At 48.5% G+C, this 18,596-nt stretch overlaps 1 protein-coding gene across 1 annotated transcript in view; it reads right to left on the bottom strand.

Annotated features, from left to right (window-relative positions):
• Window positions 1-3,388: 3,388 nt before the first annotated feature.
• The window catches only part of LOC147099481 (ras-related C3 botulinum toxin substrate 1-like), a 76,154-nt gene continuing 60,946 nt past the window's right edge, over window positions 3,389-18,596 (bottom strand). Inside the window, exons 5-7 of the mRNA XM_085969660.1 lie at window positions 17,295-17,454; window positions 5,312-5,444; window positions 3,389-3,549 (exon numbers count right to left, since the gene is read on the bottom strand). Coding sequence (XP_085825786.1) covers window positions 5,314-5,444; window positions 17,295-17,454 — 291 coding nt within the window. The 3' untranslated portion in view covers window positions 3,389-3,549; window positions 5,312-5,313. The remainder of the gene's footprint in view (window positions 3,550-5,311; window positions 5,445-17,294; window positions 17,455-18,596) is intronic.

Consider the following 18,596-nt stretch of genomic DNA (forward strand, 5'->3'; position numbering starts at 1 on the left):
GGGTTTGGGAGGTGCTGCCGAAGGTGCTGCCGAAGGAGCCTTGGTGAGTTGCTGCAGTGCATCTTGCAGATGGTACACACTGCAGCCACGGTATGCCGGTGGTGGAGGGAGTGAATGTTTAAGGTGGCGGATGGGGTGCCGACCAAGCGGGCTGCTTTGTCCTGGATGGTGTCGAGCTTCTTGAGTGTTGTTGGAGCTGCACTCATCCAGGCAAGTATTCCATCACACTCCTGACTTGTGCCTTGTAGATGGTGGAAAGGCTTTGGGGAGTCAGGAGGTGAGACACTCGCCGAAGAATACCCAGCCTCTGACCCGCTCTTGCCGCCACAGTATCTAAAGATAATTTTAAAAAGGGAGTTGGACGGGTAATGGAGGATGAGGAACTTAGAGGGTTACGGACAAAAAGCAGGGGGGTGTGGGACTTGGCACGACTGCTTAAAGTACCAGCAGAGACACGACGGGCCAAATGGCCTCCTTCTGTGCTGCGAGTCTCTTTCTCTATGAAAACGGAGGAACAAATAAAAGACGAGCAGATCGCAGTTTCAGAGCGAAGATTTTATTTTCCGAGAAGAGAACTGACAAAGTTTATAGCAAATTATTCAACTTGCGGCAGCACTGAGCTGCTGGGCAAGTCACAAAGCCGAGTGACTTTATATTTTATTCTAGTTGTATATTGCATCAATAAAAAAAAAATACTTGAAATAATCGAGCAGGATAGCTGCCGGATTTAACAGGAATTGTACATGAAGCGAATATAGCTAATATTCCAGGAGGAGGAGGAGGAGGACTACAGACCTGGGATACGACAACCCGAGGCAGCACAACTGAAGCTCACAGTGTGGGGAGGGGGGACGAGCAACTTGCATACATGAGGGGAGCTGGGTCACTACTTTCTAATACTTGGGGGTCAATCTGAACCATGGGCATGTTTGAGGCAGAGGGGTGGTGGGGAAAAAGAATGGTTGCATGGGGGCGGGAAATCCCGACGGGGGAGACCATGTCAACTCCCAGACCCCATTTAAATTAATCCAGGTCGGAAATCCCGAAGGGGCCGGTTCCCTCCCCTCCCGGTGGAAAAAAATTAGCGCTGGTCGGGGTTTGGAATCCGGTGCCAGGAGAGGCAGGCAAGGCCAGGGCAGGGGGAGGTCAAATGACGAACAGGAAACGCTGGAAAAACTTAGCAGGTCAGGCAACATCCGTGGAGAGAGAAACAAGAGTCAACGTTTCAGGTCGAAGACCCTTCGTCAGGACTGAGAAAAAACACAGGAAATGAAACAGATTAAGAAGCAAGAAGGGGCTGGGAAATGGGGGAGGGGATGAAAGAACAAAAGGGAAGGTCTGAGAGGTGAGGAGACATTAAGAGATATTCAAGGCGAGACAAGATGGTAATAGGACAGGTAAAGAGACAAAGGATGACTCTAGATGAAGTGTGAAATGCGCTGGCAGAAAGACAGACCGCTGCCATGCCAGCGCATTTCACACTTCATCCAGAGCCATCCTTTGTCTCTTTACCTGTCCTATTACCATCTCGTCTCGCCTTGAATATCTCAACGTCTCCTCACCTCTCTCAGACCTTCCCTTTTGTTCTTTCATCCCCTCCCCCATTTCCCAGCCCCCAAACTTGCTTCTTAATCTGTTTCATTTCCTGCTTTTTTCCCCCCCTCAGTTCTGACGAAGGGTTTCAACCTGAAACGTTGACTTGGTTTCTCTCTCCACGGATGTTGCCTGGCCTGCTGAGTATTTCCAGTGTTTTCTGTTGTTATCTCGGATTCCCAGCATCCGCAGTATTTTGCTATCGTACGAGGTCAAAGGACTCCTGCTCCTCCGGGCCCATGAGAATTCCACACTTGGGGGGGGGGGGGGGGGGGGGGCGAGGGAAGTGATACATTTTTTGTGTTTAAAAACTTACCACGGCCTCTTCAGGCCACTTTGTCGACTCTCACCTGTGGTCCTGCAGTCGGGGTCAGGGCCCCGTGCGGGCCTTCTGAAGTTAAAAATGCCGTCGCCGATGACATCATCGGGCCGCGACTTTTCCACGTAAAGTAGGCCCAAGCCTGCCCGGGAAGGGGGGGGCGGCCCTCCTGCGCCTGAATTAAGGCAAGTAAAGATGGTGGCGGGAATGTGGCGCGACACCTCCCCCGTCATCTTGGCAGTACCCCCCCACTCCCAACCACGTACCGTTCTAACTGGGAGGGTTAAAATTTACCCCATGACTAGATTTTAACCCGCCTGCGGTTTCAGAAGAAAAAAAACCCACAAGCTCAAAGGCCGTGTTTCGTGTATTTTTAAAAAAATATACACACAGTTCCTCTTTCCCCCCTCCCCCCACAAAGCCCCCTAGCTATGCTAAACGGAGATGGGCAGTAGGCATTCATTTCTGCTACACTGTCCCACGTAGCAGGTTAGCAAAAAAGAAATGAAAGGCTCGACCAATTCTACTGCTCCCACGGGTCCAAAAACATTCGGTAAACCTCTTGGTGACGTACGGCTGCCCCCAGAGGGACGCTAGAATGCAGAGCAGCGAGCCTGGCCTGCTCCCCAGCAAGGTCACCCCGACCGCCTTCAGCACCCAGTAAATGAGCAGGGGGGCGACTCCGTCCCGGGCCAGAGTGCGTCCCCGTTCTACACGCACAGGACCAATGATCAGACGGCAAGCAAGTGTCTCCGCTCGTGAACGTGGCGCAGTTTGTAAACTGCGGGGGAAGGGGGGTGACTGGCTGGCGGGTTCATTTTTGGTTCTGTTACTGTAAACGACCGCAAGCTCCAGGAAGAAAACTTAACGGGGTTAATTTTGACCGACTCCTTGTCGGATTTGAAACCCCTTAAATGCTACTTAAATATTTCCACTGGTGCGGCATCTAACCTTGCTATAGCTAACCTGGGAGTGCTTGATACGGACGTTTGGTGTAATGGGATAAGGGCTCCTTCTGAGCACAAATCACTGACCTGGAGCACAAATTTCACGGCGTTAAAAAAAAATTAAAAATTAACAATTCTTATTGCTCAAAACTTGCAATGTTGCGCGTCGCTATGGTGACCGGGGATGGACGTCGAGGCAAAGTTTTAAATCCTCATGCAACTCAAGTGGCGTTCGTGGGCAACAGTTGCACGGTCCTCCCAGCTGCCCAGAGGTGTTCTGGGAGCAGATAATTAGCCACTGGCTCAGTTTGAAGTGTTGGGAAGGCCCAGGAAGGAAACAAAAAATGTTTTTGGTTTTACATATTTTTGAGCTAGATTTTATAACATCAAGCTAAAGTAACTAAATGTCAATCAGTAGGGGGTAGATTCAACCCGCTGGAGTGGGACAGGATTAATATTGAACACAAGCGAAAAAATATAACGCATTTTTTTTTTGTCTTGATAAACAAATGCACAATTTACAAAGAAAAAGCAGCAAAAACATTTTTTTTAAAAAGTCATTAAAACCGTAATGTTACATCCCCCAAATATGTTACAGAGATTGCATCGCGAATCCAGTACTCTGGGCTCCAACTGAATCCTTTTGGTACATTCCTTTGGCTTGATCAGGATAAGTGGTCCACCGTGCAACTGAAACAGCAAGAGAAATGGAAAATTGGTTACAGCGATGTCATTGTGTAAACAAAGGAAGAAAGACTTGCATTTCTATAGCGCCTTTCACAACCTCAGGACGTCCCAAAGCGCTTTACAGCCAATTAAGTACTTTTTGAAGTTTAGTCGCTGTAGGAAACGCGGCAGCCAATTTGCACACAGCAAGCTCCCACAAACAGCAGTGTGATAATGACCGGACAATCTGTTTTAGTGATGTTGATTGAGGGATAAATATTGGGAATACACCGGGGAGAACTCCCCTGCTCTTCTTCGAAATAGTGCCATGGGATCTTTTACGTCCACCTGAGGGGGCAATCAGGGCCTTGGTTTAATGTCTCATCTGAAAGACGGCACCGCCGACAGTGCAGCACTCCACTGGAGTGTCGGCCGAGATTTTTGTGCTCAAGTCTTTGGAGTGGGGACTATGAACCCACAACCTTCTGACTCAGAGGCAAGAGTGCCGCTCACTGAGACACATAGAAGACAGAGATCTTAGCTTGAAGTCTTTCAAGCACCCACCTCCTCCCCTCACCCAGCTCTTAAAGGCACCACCCAAGGGTGCTACTGAGACAAATAGACCAGAAGGTTCCTTTTGATCCTGCTCTAGATGGAGGGGGGTTCAGGAAGCCCCAAAGCCATCACCAGCGACGCAAGAGCCAGCGTGTTCCATCATGGCATTTAGTTAACTCCCAAGCCCCAACAAACCGCATTGTGGCCCTTCCCTATCTGGTGCATTTCTTAAGGCTAAAGGGATCAAGGGATACAGGGAGAAAGCAGGGACAGGGTACTGAATTTGGATGATCAGCCATGATCTCATTAAATGGGGGAGCAGGTTCGAGGGGCCGAATGGCCTACTCCTGCTCCTATCTTCTATGTTTCTATGTGCACTGCATCGGCCTGCAGTTTGCCGAAACTTGTGGGGAGTGGCCAGGGAGGAGGACTCATTTTTTGATGTCTCTTGGACAGGCAAAGGACACACAGCAACTTCAGGAAGGAGAGGGTGCGGGGGAAGAATAAGGAGACACACTCCAGAGTGCTGCTTTTAACTCTAGGCCTCAAGTTTCGGAAAACCGGCAGAGTGCATCACCGATTGCCGGTTTCCCGTTAAAATCAGCCCTCTGGTGTCCGCGCGTCAACGCATCATACAACACAGCCTATGGCCCCTGCTGTGTGGAAAACATTGCTGACAGCACCCTCTGGTGTCAGGAGGAGCTGCTGCAAGGTTTGGCGAAGTATGTGGGAAATCTGTTTTTGTTATGTTGATAGAGGGATAAATATTGGCCCAGGACACCGGGGAGAACTCCCCTGCTCTTCTTCGAAATAGTGCCACGGGATCTTTTACTTCCACCTGAAAAGGATTCGATAAGGCAGATACAGAGAATCTAATTCCTCTGGTGGGGTGGGGGGGGGAAATCAAAATGAGGGGACAATCTTATTACAGCTAAGCCATTTAGGAGGGAAATCAGGAAGCACTTTTCCCCACACAAAGGGTAGTGGAAATCTGGAACACTCTCTCCCAAAAGGCTGCGGATGCTGGGGCCACTAGTGAAATTTCCAAGACTGAGGTCGATGGATTTGTGTTAGGCAAGGGGATCAAGGGATATGGAGCGAAGGCGGGTAAACAGAGCCGAGGTACGGATCAGCCGGTGATCTAACAATGGTGGAGCAGGCTCGAGGGGCTGAATGGTCGACTCCCGCGCCTATGTGCTTAGGCCCAGTGGAGAAAAATAAAGACAAATACCATTACAGTAGCAGGCACTTCTTCTTTGACCTTTCTTCGGGGGCTGGGCACAACACGGCACGGATGGCTTCGTCAAACACGGTCTTCAGGCCTCGCTGTGTGAGGGCCGAGCACTCGAGGTACCTCATGGAACCTTTTTCAAGCAAAAACAGAAGAAAAATCAGCAATCACCGTGACAACTGGAGCGGCCATTACATTTTTTCAGGCGTGATGTTTTCATCGCGCTGGGGGCTGAACTCCAGTAAACCTGCGCCCACTCCCTTAAAGCATCTACATACAAGGCACAAGTCAGGAGTGTGATGGGATACTCTCCACTTGCCTGGATGAGTGCAGCTCCAACAACACTCAAGAAGCTCGACACCATCCAGGACAAAGCAGCCCGCTTGATTGGCACCCCATCCACCACCTTAAACATTCACTCCCTCCACCACCGGCGTACCGTGGCTGCAGTGTGCACCATCTACAAGATGCACGGCAGCAACTCGCCAAGGCTTCTTCGGCAGCACCTCCCAAACCCGCGACCTCTTCCACCTAGGAGGACAAGGGCAGCAGGCACATGGGAACACCACCATCTCCAAGTTCCCCTCCAAGTCACACACCATCCTGACTTGGAAATATATCGGCCGATCCTTCATCGTCACTGGGTCAAAATCCTGGAACTCCCTCCCTAACAGCACTGTGGGAGCACCTTCACCACACGGACTGCAGCGGTTCAAGAAGGTGGCTCACCACCACCTTCTCAAGGGCAACTAGGGATGGGCAATAAATGCTGGCCTTGCCAGCGATGCCCACATCCCATAAACGAATTTTTAAAAAAGCAGGCGTGTACCATTACCCACCTCCAGCACCTATTTCTTATGTTAGTTCCTGGAATTGCAGTGATTCCAGAGATCAAACAACAACCTGAACTTGCATTTATATAGCACAGTAAAATGTCCCAACACACTTCACAGGAGCGTAATCAGGCAAAACTCGACACCCGAGCCACACGAGGAGGTATTAGGACAGGTAACCAAAGGCTTGGTCAAAGAGGTAGATTTTAAGGCAAATCTTAAAAGGAGGTAGAAGTGTTTAGGGAGGGAATTCCAGAACTTATTAGGGCCCCGGCAACTGAAGGCACGGCCGCCAATGGTGGAGCAATGAAAATCGGGGGATGCGCAAGAGGCCAGAATTGGAGGAGTGCAGAGATCTCGGAAGGGTTGTAGGGCTGGAGGAGGGGGCGAGGCCATGGAGGGACTTGAAAACATGGCTGAGAATTTCCCTGCTCTTCCCCACATCCCCAAAGTACAGAAGATGATCTTCTGTAAATCTCGGTAACAAAACACTTACTTTGAATCACCTGCATAGAGGTCTGTTTAAGTCTCGGATCTATCGCACTATTGCAATACAGATGGACAGACACCATTCAACATTGAGTCTTGCAAGCCTCACAAGAACAGGCGCCTATTTCAGCAGGAAATGGAGTTGGTCAAGTTTCTGCTGATTAAAGTGGCAGCGACCAAGGTTAGGGCACCAATTAAGGTTGCCACCCATTTGGCTTCGGCCCAGTCAGTCTGCCTTTTCAGTGCACTGCCCAAATTTGAATTGTAAATTCGACATCAAACATCTGATTTCCCACCCCACCCCACCCTCCCCAACTCTGCGTCTTGTGACATGGAGTCATTGAAGATTTTTGATGGGTATTCTTCAGTAGCAAACGTCAGAACTCAAGTCACGATCCCAATTCCCACTTCTACTGGGCAAAAGCGGACAACCGCTGGCATCAACTGCAGCCAATGGTAACAGAATCCAGCAGAACCACTGTGCGTCGTCAATGCTCAACTTCCAGCCAGCAGATGGCGGTATAACCCTGGCCTAGAAGAGGGCGCAAGCCTGGGGCCTTCCCCCGGTCAGTGTGGCCCATGAAATAGTGAGGCGGAAAGTGTTGAGATCGGTCAGGAAGGAGCTTAGAAAGCTTGAACGAGGAAGGACCAGTTGGTCATCTTCACATTCTAGAAGGTTTTTAGAAATGAAAAGCCCAGAAAAGAGAGATGGGAGTACGGCCTACTACAGGAAACTTTTTTTTAAAAATCTGGCACCGACATGGTGCCAGTTCATCAAAAATTCCGGATAACCGAAAGCTATAGTAAAAGATACGGAGAGCTGAGAGCTCCGTATAAAGCAACAACAGGTGCAGGAACCCCGGTTACACGGCCACAGATCCAGGAACCCCGGTTACACGGCCACAGATCCAGGAACCCCGGTTACACGGCCACAGATCCAGGAACCCCGGTTACACGGCCACAGATCCAGGAACCCCGGTTACACGGCCACTAATATGAAGTAAAACTTACCTGAACCTACTTCTGAATTTTGCCAAAGAGGAGATTTTTCCGGTTATTTAGGTGCCAGTAAAAAGAGAGTTTCCTGTAGAATTAATTAAAAATCTTACATTGCACCATTTGACTTTCTCTGGTCAAGGGTTAGGAATCTTTGGAATTCTCTGCCCCAGAGGGCTGTGAATGCTGAGTCGTTGAGTATATTCAAGGCTGAGATCGATAGATTTTTGGACTCTAGGGGAATTGAGGGATATGGAGATCGGGCGGGAAAGTGGAGTTGAGGTCGAAGATCAGCCACGATCTTATTGAATGGCGGAGCAGACTCGAGGGGCCTTATGGCCGACTCCTGCTCCTAAATCTTATGCTAGGCGTGTACAAGTTCCTATGTCCACATTTATAACGGGATTTGCCCATGTAAATCGGTCCTGCTGAAATGACATAATCTGGCCGTTGGGAATATCTTCAGCCACCCTCTCAAATAAGAGAGTCTCCGTCTTATTTTCTCTTCTGCTCAGTTTTAGCATTTTCATTAGAACATGATTTCCAACAGTCTCATGTTAAATCAATACATTAGGTATGCAGTTGTGCTCCCTGGGTAGCAGACAGGATAACTACAAGCAGCAGTGGAAAAAATGCATCAGAACAGTTGGCCCGGTATTTGCAGCCGACGAAGTCCAACAAAAACCCAATCAATCAGTTTTTAGAACTGGCGAATCACAGGCTACATTTTACTCTTCAGGATCCACCTCCAAATTTTTTTATTTTTTTATATTTTAAAATTCATTCACGGGATATGGGCGTCGCTGGCAAAGGCCGGCATTTATTGCCCATCCCTAATTGCCCTCAAGATGGTGGTGGTGGTGAGCCGCCTTCTTGAACCACTGCAGTCCGTGTGGTGAAGGTTGGGGAGGGAGTTCCAGGATTTTGACCCGGCGGTGATGAAGGAACAGCCGACATATTTCCAAATCAACAATGCGATCCAGGAACACGGGAAGACCAGGTGGATTTTTTTTTTTTTTTTTTTTTAAATAAATGGTAGAAATATTAGTCGGAAATAAGGTTTATGAAAATGGTTGAGCCTATACTCATGGAGTTTAGAAGAATGAGGGCTGATCTTATTAAAACAAGATTTTGAGGGGGCTTGACAGGGTAGATGCAGAGAGGATGTTTCCCCTCGTGGGAAAATCTAGAACTCGGGGGCAGAGTTTCAGGATAAGGGGGCACCCTTTTAAAATGGAGATGAGGAGGAATTTCTTCTCTGAGGGTCGTGAATCTTTGGAATTCTCTGCCCCAGAAAGCTGTGGAGGTGGAGTCATTGAATATATTTAAGGTGGAGATCGATTTTTGAACGATAAGGGAGTCGAGGGTTATGGGGAGCGGGCAGGGAAGTGGAGTTGAGGCCAAGATCACATCAGCCATGATCTTATTGAATGGCGGAGCAGGCTCGAGGGGCCGAATGGCCGACTCCTGCTCCTAATTCGTATGTTCTTAAAATAAGACAGATGCTGAGGTAGGAGGAGGGAAAGTAAGCAGAAGTGATTCATTAACTGTCTAATTATAGATTAGGATTTTTGTTTGGGAGGTCATGAGGTCAAGCCCAACTCCAAAACTGACTTGTTCTTGGGATGCGGCAAGGCAACATTCACCGCCCACCCCGAGCTGGTTTGAGGTGCCGGTGGGCCTTCGCCTTGGACTACTGCAGTCCTCGCACTGACTACGATGGCGCTAGATCGGGAATTCCAGGGTACTGACCCATTAAATATGCATATTGGAGCAAAACAACTTGAAGAGCCTTCGCCCATTTTCTGTACCTCGGGAGAGAACCGTCTTACTCCCTCCGGTTCAACTGCTGCCTCTTCCGTCGGCACTGACTCGCGCCAAGTTATATTGCCACAGGTACTGGCTGCCCTCCAGTATTTCACCCGCAAGGCCATCCATGTATGAGCCTGATGAAGGAACAGTGGAATATGGCCAAGGTAGGGCTGTGCGAGACGGGAGGTGGGGATGGCGTTTCCAGGATATTGCTCCTCTTGTCCTTCTCATTGGCAGCAGTAGCAAGGCCAGGGGGTGCTGTAGCACGGACATTACAGCAATATACCGCTCTTGACACCACACAGGTTTATTACTGCATTATCAGGGCCTCGGGGTCATAATGCCAGAGCTTAACACTTAAAATGGCCATCTCAGGAGATGGACATTCCCTGGAATTGCTGGCAATGTGAAGGGTCTGGCTGCTGCTCTCAAATTTCCCTCCTTAAACCCCTCCAAATCTCTCCTTTTAAAAACCTCTGTAAAACCTCGCCATCTAGGAGCTGGCTGTGATGGACCCCACCCTTGGTTGAATAGCCAACACTCGCCATCCAGGCTCACATATGAATGGCCTCACCGGTGAAATACTGGAAGACAGCCGGTACCAGTGTCAATATAACTAAGCACGAGTCAGTGCCGACGGAAGAGGCAGCAGTTGAACCGGAGGGAGAAAGACGGTTCTCTCCAAAAGGTACAAAAAATGAGCGAAGGCTCTTCAAGTTGTTTTGGGCCAATATGCGTATTTAAAAAACACAAGGGAATTAAATAGTTACTTGAGAAAGGGGGGATATAAAAGGGGAGAGAGGAATGTGGGATTAGACTAGGTAGCTCTTTTGGGGGAGGGGGAAAAAAATAACAGTGCGTACTTGATGGGCCGAATGGCTCTTTTCTGTGCTGGAGCACGAGTTATTCTACAAGCTGATGTTGCAGAGTGAACAGTGAAGGAAGCTGTGTGTGTGGTTAAATCCAGAAACAGTGTGAAAGCGGAAGCCGGGCGAGGCACCAGCCAGCTCCAAACGTACACAGGGTTACAACATAAAGTAAGCACATTACCAACTTCCTGTACTGAATGAGGACATAACAAAAAGTGTAAAGCTCCTTCATTACCAATAACCAGCTTGCCAACGGCAGTCCATACCCCACAGTCCAAAGATGTGCGAGTTAGGTTGATTGGCTATGATAAATTGACCCTTAGTGTTAGGGGGATTAAATACGTGGGGTTACGGGGATAGGGTGGGATATGTGTTGGTGTAGGGGTTACGGGGATCGGGTGGGATATGTGTCGGTGCAGGCTCGATGGGCCGAAATGGCCTCTATCTGCACTGTGGGGTTTCTGTGATTGTGAAATTATATCTCCTGAAGGTGCGGACTCTTGTTGGGCTAAGGTTCCATCTGCACCAACCTCCAGTACCTTGCCCAAGTGGTCATTTCTCCTGCGCCAGCCTAGACATTGAATGTTGATGGGCTGCCATGGTTTTGGTGGGGGTGAGGGGGGGTTCATAGAATCATAGAACGTTACAGCACGGAAGGCGGCCATTTCGGCCCATCGTGTCCACACCGGCCAACAAAGAGCTATCCAGCCTAATCCCACTTCCCCAGCTCTTGGCCCGTAGCCCTGCAGGTTAGAGCATCCCAAGGGCACATCCAAGTACTTTTTAAAATGCAGTTAGGGTTCCTGCCTCTACCACCCTTTCAGGCAGTGAGTTCCAGACCCCCACAACCCTCTGGGTGAAGAGATTTCCCCTCAAATCCCCTCTAAACCTTCCACCAATTACTTTAAATCTGTGCCCCCTGGTTTCTGACCCCTGGTTGGGGGAGGGAGGGATGGAAAATCACAGCCAAGCCTAATCCTGCCCTCAGGCAACATCCACACACAAGCACAATCCAACAGCGTCACTGGATAATGACCAGGAACCTTGGGTGCAAGGACCAATTGTACAACCCCAACTGCTGCCCTGTTGTCAGTAGATTGGCGAGCAAACCTCAGATCTTTCTGTTGTGGATCAATCGCGCATTTACTGACTGAAGGAGCTCAATAAGCAGATGGCTACAGTGTCGCAGGAAATAAATGGGTCAGATCAAGGGATGTCCAAGTCTTTAATCCTCGTGCATCACACAGGAGCAGGAGTAGGCCATTGAGCCCCTCGAGCCTGCTCCGCCATTCAATGAGATCATGGCTGATCTATGACCTAACTCCATATACCTGCCTTTGCCCCATATAATACCTTAGATTTTTGTTAACCGATCACTTTCAGATTTAAACTTAACCTAGCATCAATTGTCATTTGCAGGAGAGAGTTCCAAACTTCGACCACCCTTTGTGTGTAGAAGTGTTTCCTAACTTCTCTCCTGAAAGGCCTGGCTCTAATGTTTAGACTCTGCCCCCTAGTCCTAGACTCCCCAACCAGCAGAAATAGTTTCTCTCTATCTATTCCCCTTAAAACTTTGAGCAAATCACCCTTTAATCTTCTAAATTCCAGGGAAAACAACCCGAATTTGTGTAATCTCTCCTCGTAATTTAACCCTTGGAGTCTGGGTATCATTCCGGTAAACCTACGCTGCACTCCCTCCAAGGCCAATATGTCCTTCCTACGGTGTGGTGCCCAGAACTGCTCACGGTGCTCCAGGTGTGGTCTGACCAGGGCTTTGTAGGTTCATGCCATGAAGCCTCGGGGTCACATGTAAAGCTTTTATCCATGTTCCAATTGATTTTTTATACATCCCAGGTTCCCGGTGTTAACAGATGGAGGTGTTCTGATTCACGATTTAGCCACCAACCGAGGCAAAGGTGCCAAAAAGAAATCAAACCTCCAGCTCATGAAATTCAAACAGCAAGTTAGATACATACACACGAGAATAAATACATTTAGTCGCTTGGGCGCTCAGAGGAGCCAGACCGCAAGGGCCCAAGTGCTTCATGTGTCCCACAAGGTGCAGCTTGGACACTCCTGGGTTAGAACTCTGACCCTTCACCTCCAGAACCTAGGTCGCGTGTGAACACGCATAAAAAGAATCTGAAGGTTTCCCCTCAGTTCAGGTGGAGAGCGGAGGGCACCAAAAGGAGACTGGGCGACAGAGAAGTGTTGGACTGCTGTCCCTTCATATCTTCACACTCTCCTGTCAGGGCCAAAGTCACAGCTCCAATAAGAGCTACTGATTGACTCGCCCCAGCCGGTTTTCTGTGGTTGCCCAGTAGATGGCTGCACCGCCCAATGAGACACATTTTGTTTCAGTGTCGGGGTGTATTGGCTGAAAACCTGGGAAGGGGGAGACAGGGTTTCCCTGGAGACAGACCGACAGAAAGAAAGAAATGAAGCAATTTTGAAGTGGAGTCACTGTTGTAATGTGGGCAACGCGGCAGCCAATTTGCACACAGCAAGCTCCCACAAACAGCAACATGATAATGATCAGATAATCTGTTTTGGTTATGTTGATTGAGGGATAAATATTGGGTCAGGACACTGGGGATAACTCCCCTGCTCTTCTTCAAAATAGTGCTACGGGATCTTTTACGTCCACCTGATATAGCAGACGGGGCCTCGGTTTAACGTCTCGTCCGAAAGACGGCACCTCCGACAGTGCAGCGCTCCCTCAGTACTGCACTGGGAGTGTCAGCCTAGATTCTTGTGCTCAAGTCTCTGGAGTGGGACTTAGAACCCACAACCTTCTGATTCAGAGGTGAGAGTGCTGCCCACTGAGCCACAGCTGACACCAGAGGACTTGAGGTAGTGCTCAGTTTGCCAGCTCCACTATTTTTCACCCCCTAGGAGGACCTTTAAAAACAAAAAGTGATGCATATTTAATTTGAGACATTTGAACAGTTTTCGGAGGCTGTAATATTGGGACTCATTTCAGCATCCTGACACGTGAGCTCAGGAGGAGTAAACCGGTTAGAAACATAGAAGATAGGAGCAGGAGTAGGCCATTCAGCCCCTCGAGCCTGCTCCGCCATTCAATGAGATCATGGCTGATCATCCAAATTCAGTACCCGGTCCCTGCTTTCTTCCCATATCCCTTTAGCCTTAAGAAATATATCCAACTCTTTCTTGAATATATTTAATGAACTGGCCTCCACCGCCCTCTGTGGCAGAGAATTCCACAGGTTCACCACTCTCTGGGTGAAGAAATTCCTCCTCATTTCAGTCCTAAATGGCTTACCCCTTATCCTTAGACTATGACCCCTGGTTCTGGACCCCTCGGCCATCAGAAACATCCTTCCTGCATCTAGTCTGTCCAGGCCTGACAGAATTTTATAGGTTTCGATGAGATCCCCTTTCAATCTTCTAAACTCCAGCGAGCACAAGCCCAATCGACACAATCTCTCCTCATACGTCATTCCTGCCATCCCAGGTATCAGCCTGGTGAATCTTCGCTGCACTTCCTCCATGGCAAGAACATCCTTCCTCAGATAAGGCGACCGAAACTGCACACAATACTCGAGATGTGGTCTCACCAAGGCCCTGTACAACTGCAGCAACACATCCTTGTTCCTGTACTCGAACCCTCTTGCTACTGGAATTGACTCTGCACGTGTCAGTAATCTAAAAGGATTAAGATACCAATAAACAACAAGACATTTGGCTATCGTTTCCAAGCTGTGAACAGCTACCTCCAGTGGAAATAAAACAAAACAAATTCCAGTAACAGATGCTGCAATGATGTGGTGTTACGTCCAAAGTTTCGGTTTAAAAATCACAAAATCTTACAGCACAGAGGCGCGCCCTTCGGCGCCAATCTCTATAATCGCCTCCTGCCCCACAACCCTCCGAGATATCTGCGCTCAAGTTCTGGCCTCGAGCGTCCGATTTTCATCGCTACACCACTGGCGGCTGTGCCTTCAGCTGCCAAGGCGCCAAGCTCTGGAATTCCCTCCCTAAACCTCTCCGCCTCTCTCTCCTCCTTTATATAGAGCCCTGGTGAGACCACACCTGGAGTACTGTGTACAGTTTTGGTCTCCTTATCTAAGGAAGGATATACTTACCATAAAGGGAGCGCAACAAAGGTTCACCAGACTGATTCCTGGGATGGGGGATTGTCCTATGAGGAGAGATTGAGTAGACTAGGCCTATATTCTCTAGAGTTTAGAAGAATGAGAGGTGATCTCATTGAAATACTAAAAATTCTTACAGGGCTTGACAGGGTAGATGCAGGGAGGATTTTTCCCCTGGCTGGGGAGTCTAGAACCAGGGGTCACAGCCTCAGAATAAGGGGTCAGCCATTTACAACTGAGATGAGGAGAAATTTCTTCACTCAGAGGGCAGTGAATCTTTGGAATTCTCTACCCCAGAGGGCTGTGGAGGCTCAGTCATTGAGTATATTCAAGACAGAGATTGTTGGATATTTGAATATTAAGGGAATCAAGGGATATGGGGATAGTTCAGTAAAATGGAGATGAGGTAGAAGATCAGCCATGATCTTATTGAATGGCGGAGCAGGCTCGAAAGGCCAACTGGCCTACTCCTATCTCTTATGTTTAAGACACTCCTTAAAATCTACCTCTTTGACTAAACATTTAGTCATCTGCCCCAATATCTCCTTATATGGCTCGGTGTCAAATATTGTTTGATAATCTCTTCTGTGAAGCGCCTTGGGACGTTTTATGATGTTAAAAGGTGCTATATAAATGCAAGCTGTTGTTGTGCCTGTACCGGCTCTTTGAAAAAACTATCCAATTAGTCCCACTCCCCCACTTTTGTCCTCAAATGACCTGTAGCTTCTGTCCTATCAAGAGGACATATCCAAAATGAAGTCTTCTAGATGACCCAACTATTAGCATTTCTGCTAATCCTAACCTTTGACCACAATCTTAACACTAGGGAAAACCAACCTACTAAAATTCGCACATATGCAAATCAGATGCCGCAAACACCTGGCTGAGTCAGTATTGAGTAATCATTTCTCGTGCAATTCTCTGGCAAAGCAGGCAAAAAAACAACTCAGCCTGTTCTGTCCTTTAATTGTTTCCCCATTGCTGTACTTCTACACACAGAGAGAGAGAGAGAGAGAGAGAGAGAGAGAGAGAGAGAGAGAGAGAGAGAGAGAGTTGCTAATAACTCCATTGTTATTACTGCACCCACTGAAGGAGGGACACTCGAGATTGGTTCCCAGCCCGGTGCTTCTGTTCTGTTGGTTGACAAGAGCGATGAATTGAAACCCGCACCCTCTGAATGAGAATCTGGTGGTCCACTGCTAGATCTGTAGCTTTAGAACCCGAGAGTCTTACTGGGTGTAAGCATTACATGGACACTCCAGGAGAAGGTTCGATAATGGGGGAAAGCAAGGAGGCAAACAACATACAAAGATACGAAAGAGGACAAGGAAAGACGGTGATTTGATAGAGGTGTACAAGATTATGACGGGTTTGGATAGGCTGGATGGAGAAAGGCTGCTCCCACTAGATGATGGTACAAGGACTAGGGGACAGAGATTTGTAGTTTTGGGCAAGAGATACAGGGGGGAATGTGAGGAAAAAAAATTTTAAGCAGCGAGTGGCAAGGACCTGGAACTCGCCGCCGACTGAAGTGGTGGAAACGGAGACTCAATGTTTTCAAGGGGAGACTGGATAGGCACTTGAGGGAAATAAACTTGCAGGGCTATGGGGATAGAGCGGGGGAATGGGACTGACTGGATTGCTCTGCAGAGAGCCGGCACGGACTCGGTGGGCCGAATGGCCTCCTTCTGTGCCACTGTGACTGTGTGACCAGCTGGTCAGTCGAGCCTCCCCCACCTTTTGAGAACACTCCTGTGAAGCGCCTTGGGACATTTTACTATGTTAAAGGCGCTATATAAATGCAAGCTGTTTGTTACCCATAACGGAGGGGGGGGGGGAAATAAATCAGAGAGGCAGGACTGTGGCAGAGGATGCCCACGCTCTAGTTTGCAATACTGTGTGTTGGATGTCTAACTGGGTTCTCAATAACACGCCCCTCTAGCTCGCCTCCTTTGTCAGCCATGGCTCAGTGGGCAGCACTCTCGCCTCGGAGTCAGAAGGTTGTGGGTTCAAGTCCCACTCCAGAGACTGGAGCAGAAAAATCTAGGCGGACACTTCAGCGCAGTACTGGGGGAGCGCTGCACTGTCGGAGGTGCCGTCTTTCGGATGAGGCGCTAAACCGAGGCCCCCGTCTGCTCTCTCAGCTGGACGCAAACGATCCCATGGCACTATTTCTAAGAGGATCAGGGGGAGTTATCCCCGGTGTCCTGGGCCAATATTTATCCCTCATTCAATACCTAAAAAACAGATTATCTGGTCATCATCTCATTAGCTGTTTGTGGGAGCTTGCTGTGCGCAAATTGGCAGCCACGTTGCCTACATTACAACTGTGACCACACTTCAAAAGTACTTCATTAGCTGTAAAGCGCTTTGGGATGTCCTGAGGTCGTGAAAAGCACTATAGAAATGCAAGTCTGTCTTTCTTTGATGAAGCGCCCTGGGTCATTTTACTACATTAAAAGGCACTCTATAAATGCAAGTTGTTGTTGTTGATATGGGTAGTGACATGAATCAGTCATTCATGAAAGACAGACTTATGAAATAATACTGAGCAGCCTACGGGTGGCGCTGTCCAGGGAGAGTATAAATACTCGGGCACGGGCCCAGCTTGCGCAGAACATTCTTAACAGGAACTAGTGAAGGACACAACTAGACCTCCGTGTTGTAAAACAGTTGATTAAAGCTTTGTTTAATGCTTAGACCAAGTGCCTAGTCGTTTTCTTACGTCAGGTGGTCATCAAAACATCAAGTTGCACCGGTTACATTACTCCCATTTGTGAACAGCCCAACCAGTCACCACCAACATCAACACTGTACCCGTCGTGCGGTGCATGCTGTATCGTCCCAGAGAGGGAGAAACCATTACCGATTTCCTTGGTCATTGCGAGCCCTTGTGGGTAGGTGATGGGTGCCAGCTTCTTCTCCTTCAATTTCTCGATGGTATCTTTGTCGTCCCTCAAATCCAGCTTGGTGCCGACGAGGATTATGGGCGTGCTGGGACAGTGATGCCGCACCTCTGGGTACCACTGAGAGAAGAAGATCATCGTCAGCTAATTGTGGCAACTCCTCAGCTCAACCACCACATTGCAGTGCCCACCTCCAACTTGCTAGATTGATTCCTGGGATGAGAGGGCTGTCCTATGATGAGAGATTGTGTAGAATGGGCCTATACTCTCTGGAGTTTAGAATGAGAGGTGATCTCAATGAAACATCGAAGATTCTGAGGGGATTGACAGGGTAGATGCTGAGAGGTTGTTTCCCCTGGCTGGCGAGTCGAGAACTAGGGGGCACAGTCTCAGGATAAGGGGTCGGCCATTTACGACCGAGATGAGGAGGAATTTCTTCACTCAGAAGGTGGTGAATCTTTAGAATTCTCTGCCCCAGAGGGTTGTGGATTCTGAGTCGTTGAGTATATTGAAGTCTGAGATCAATAGATTTTTGGACTCTAGGGGAATCAAGGGATATGGGGATCGGGCGGGAAAGTGGAGTTGAGGTCGATGATCAGCCATGATCTTATTGAATGGCGGAGCAGGCTCGAGGGGCCGTATGGCCTACTCCTGCTCTTATTTCTTATGTTGTCACGGCGCCAAGCCTTGGCAATCTTATTGTAGTTCTTTAAACAAGGTTTTTTTTGGGCGCTTAAAATCAGCAGCGTTATTTTTGTTACTCGGGGTGTTGGCCCGACGCAGGCTGAAACTCTCTCTACTCGGTCCCAAAACTGTACTTTAGCCCAGGGTGCAGAAAGGCACCCCTGCAAGAGGAGAATGAATTTTCCCAATCCGCTCTCCCTCAGTATCTCAAAATGAGACCGAGCAGCGGTGCGGAATTACATAGGGAGCTTTGTGCTGTAGATACTAGTCACCAGAAACTGGACTGAAATTTCCAAGTGCAAGAACACGCCCACCTTATCTATATAATAATTGGGGCAATAAAACATCCAGAAGAAAACATGCAAGCTTTGTTTCAACTATTCTGAATGGAATTGTTACATGTATAGAGACACATGGAACTAAACGGTACTAGGAACTTCTGTGACACTCTCTTCTAAACCCCACAACATTTGTGTATTTATGTTTTTAAAAAGTAAAACAGTCACTTTGTCGCAAGGATTTCAATTGCTCAATAGTGTCAGCTGTGACTCAGTGGGCAGCACCCTTGCCTCTGAGTC

The sequence above is a fragment of the Somniosus microcephalus genome, chromosome 28, assembly GCF_052327205.1.
Source record: "Somniosus microcephalus isolate GS21.2 chromosome 28, FLI_Smic_1.0, whole genome shotgun sequence".
Lineage (NCBI taxonomy): Eukaryota > Metazoa > Chordata > Chondrichthyes > Squaliformes > Somniosidae > Somniosus > Somniosus microcephalus.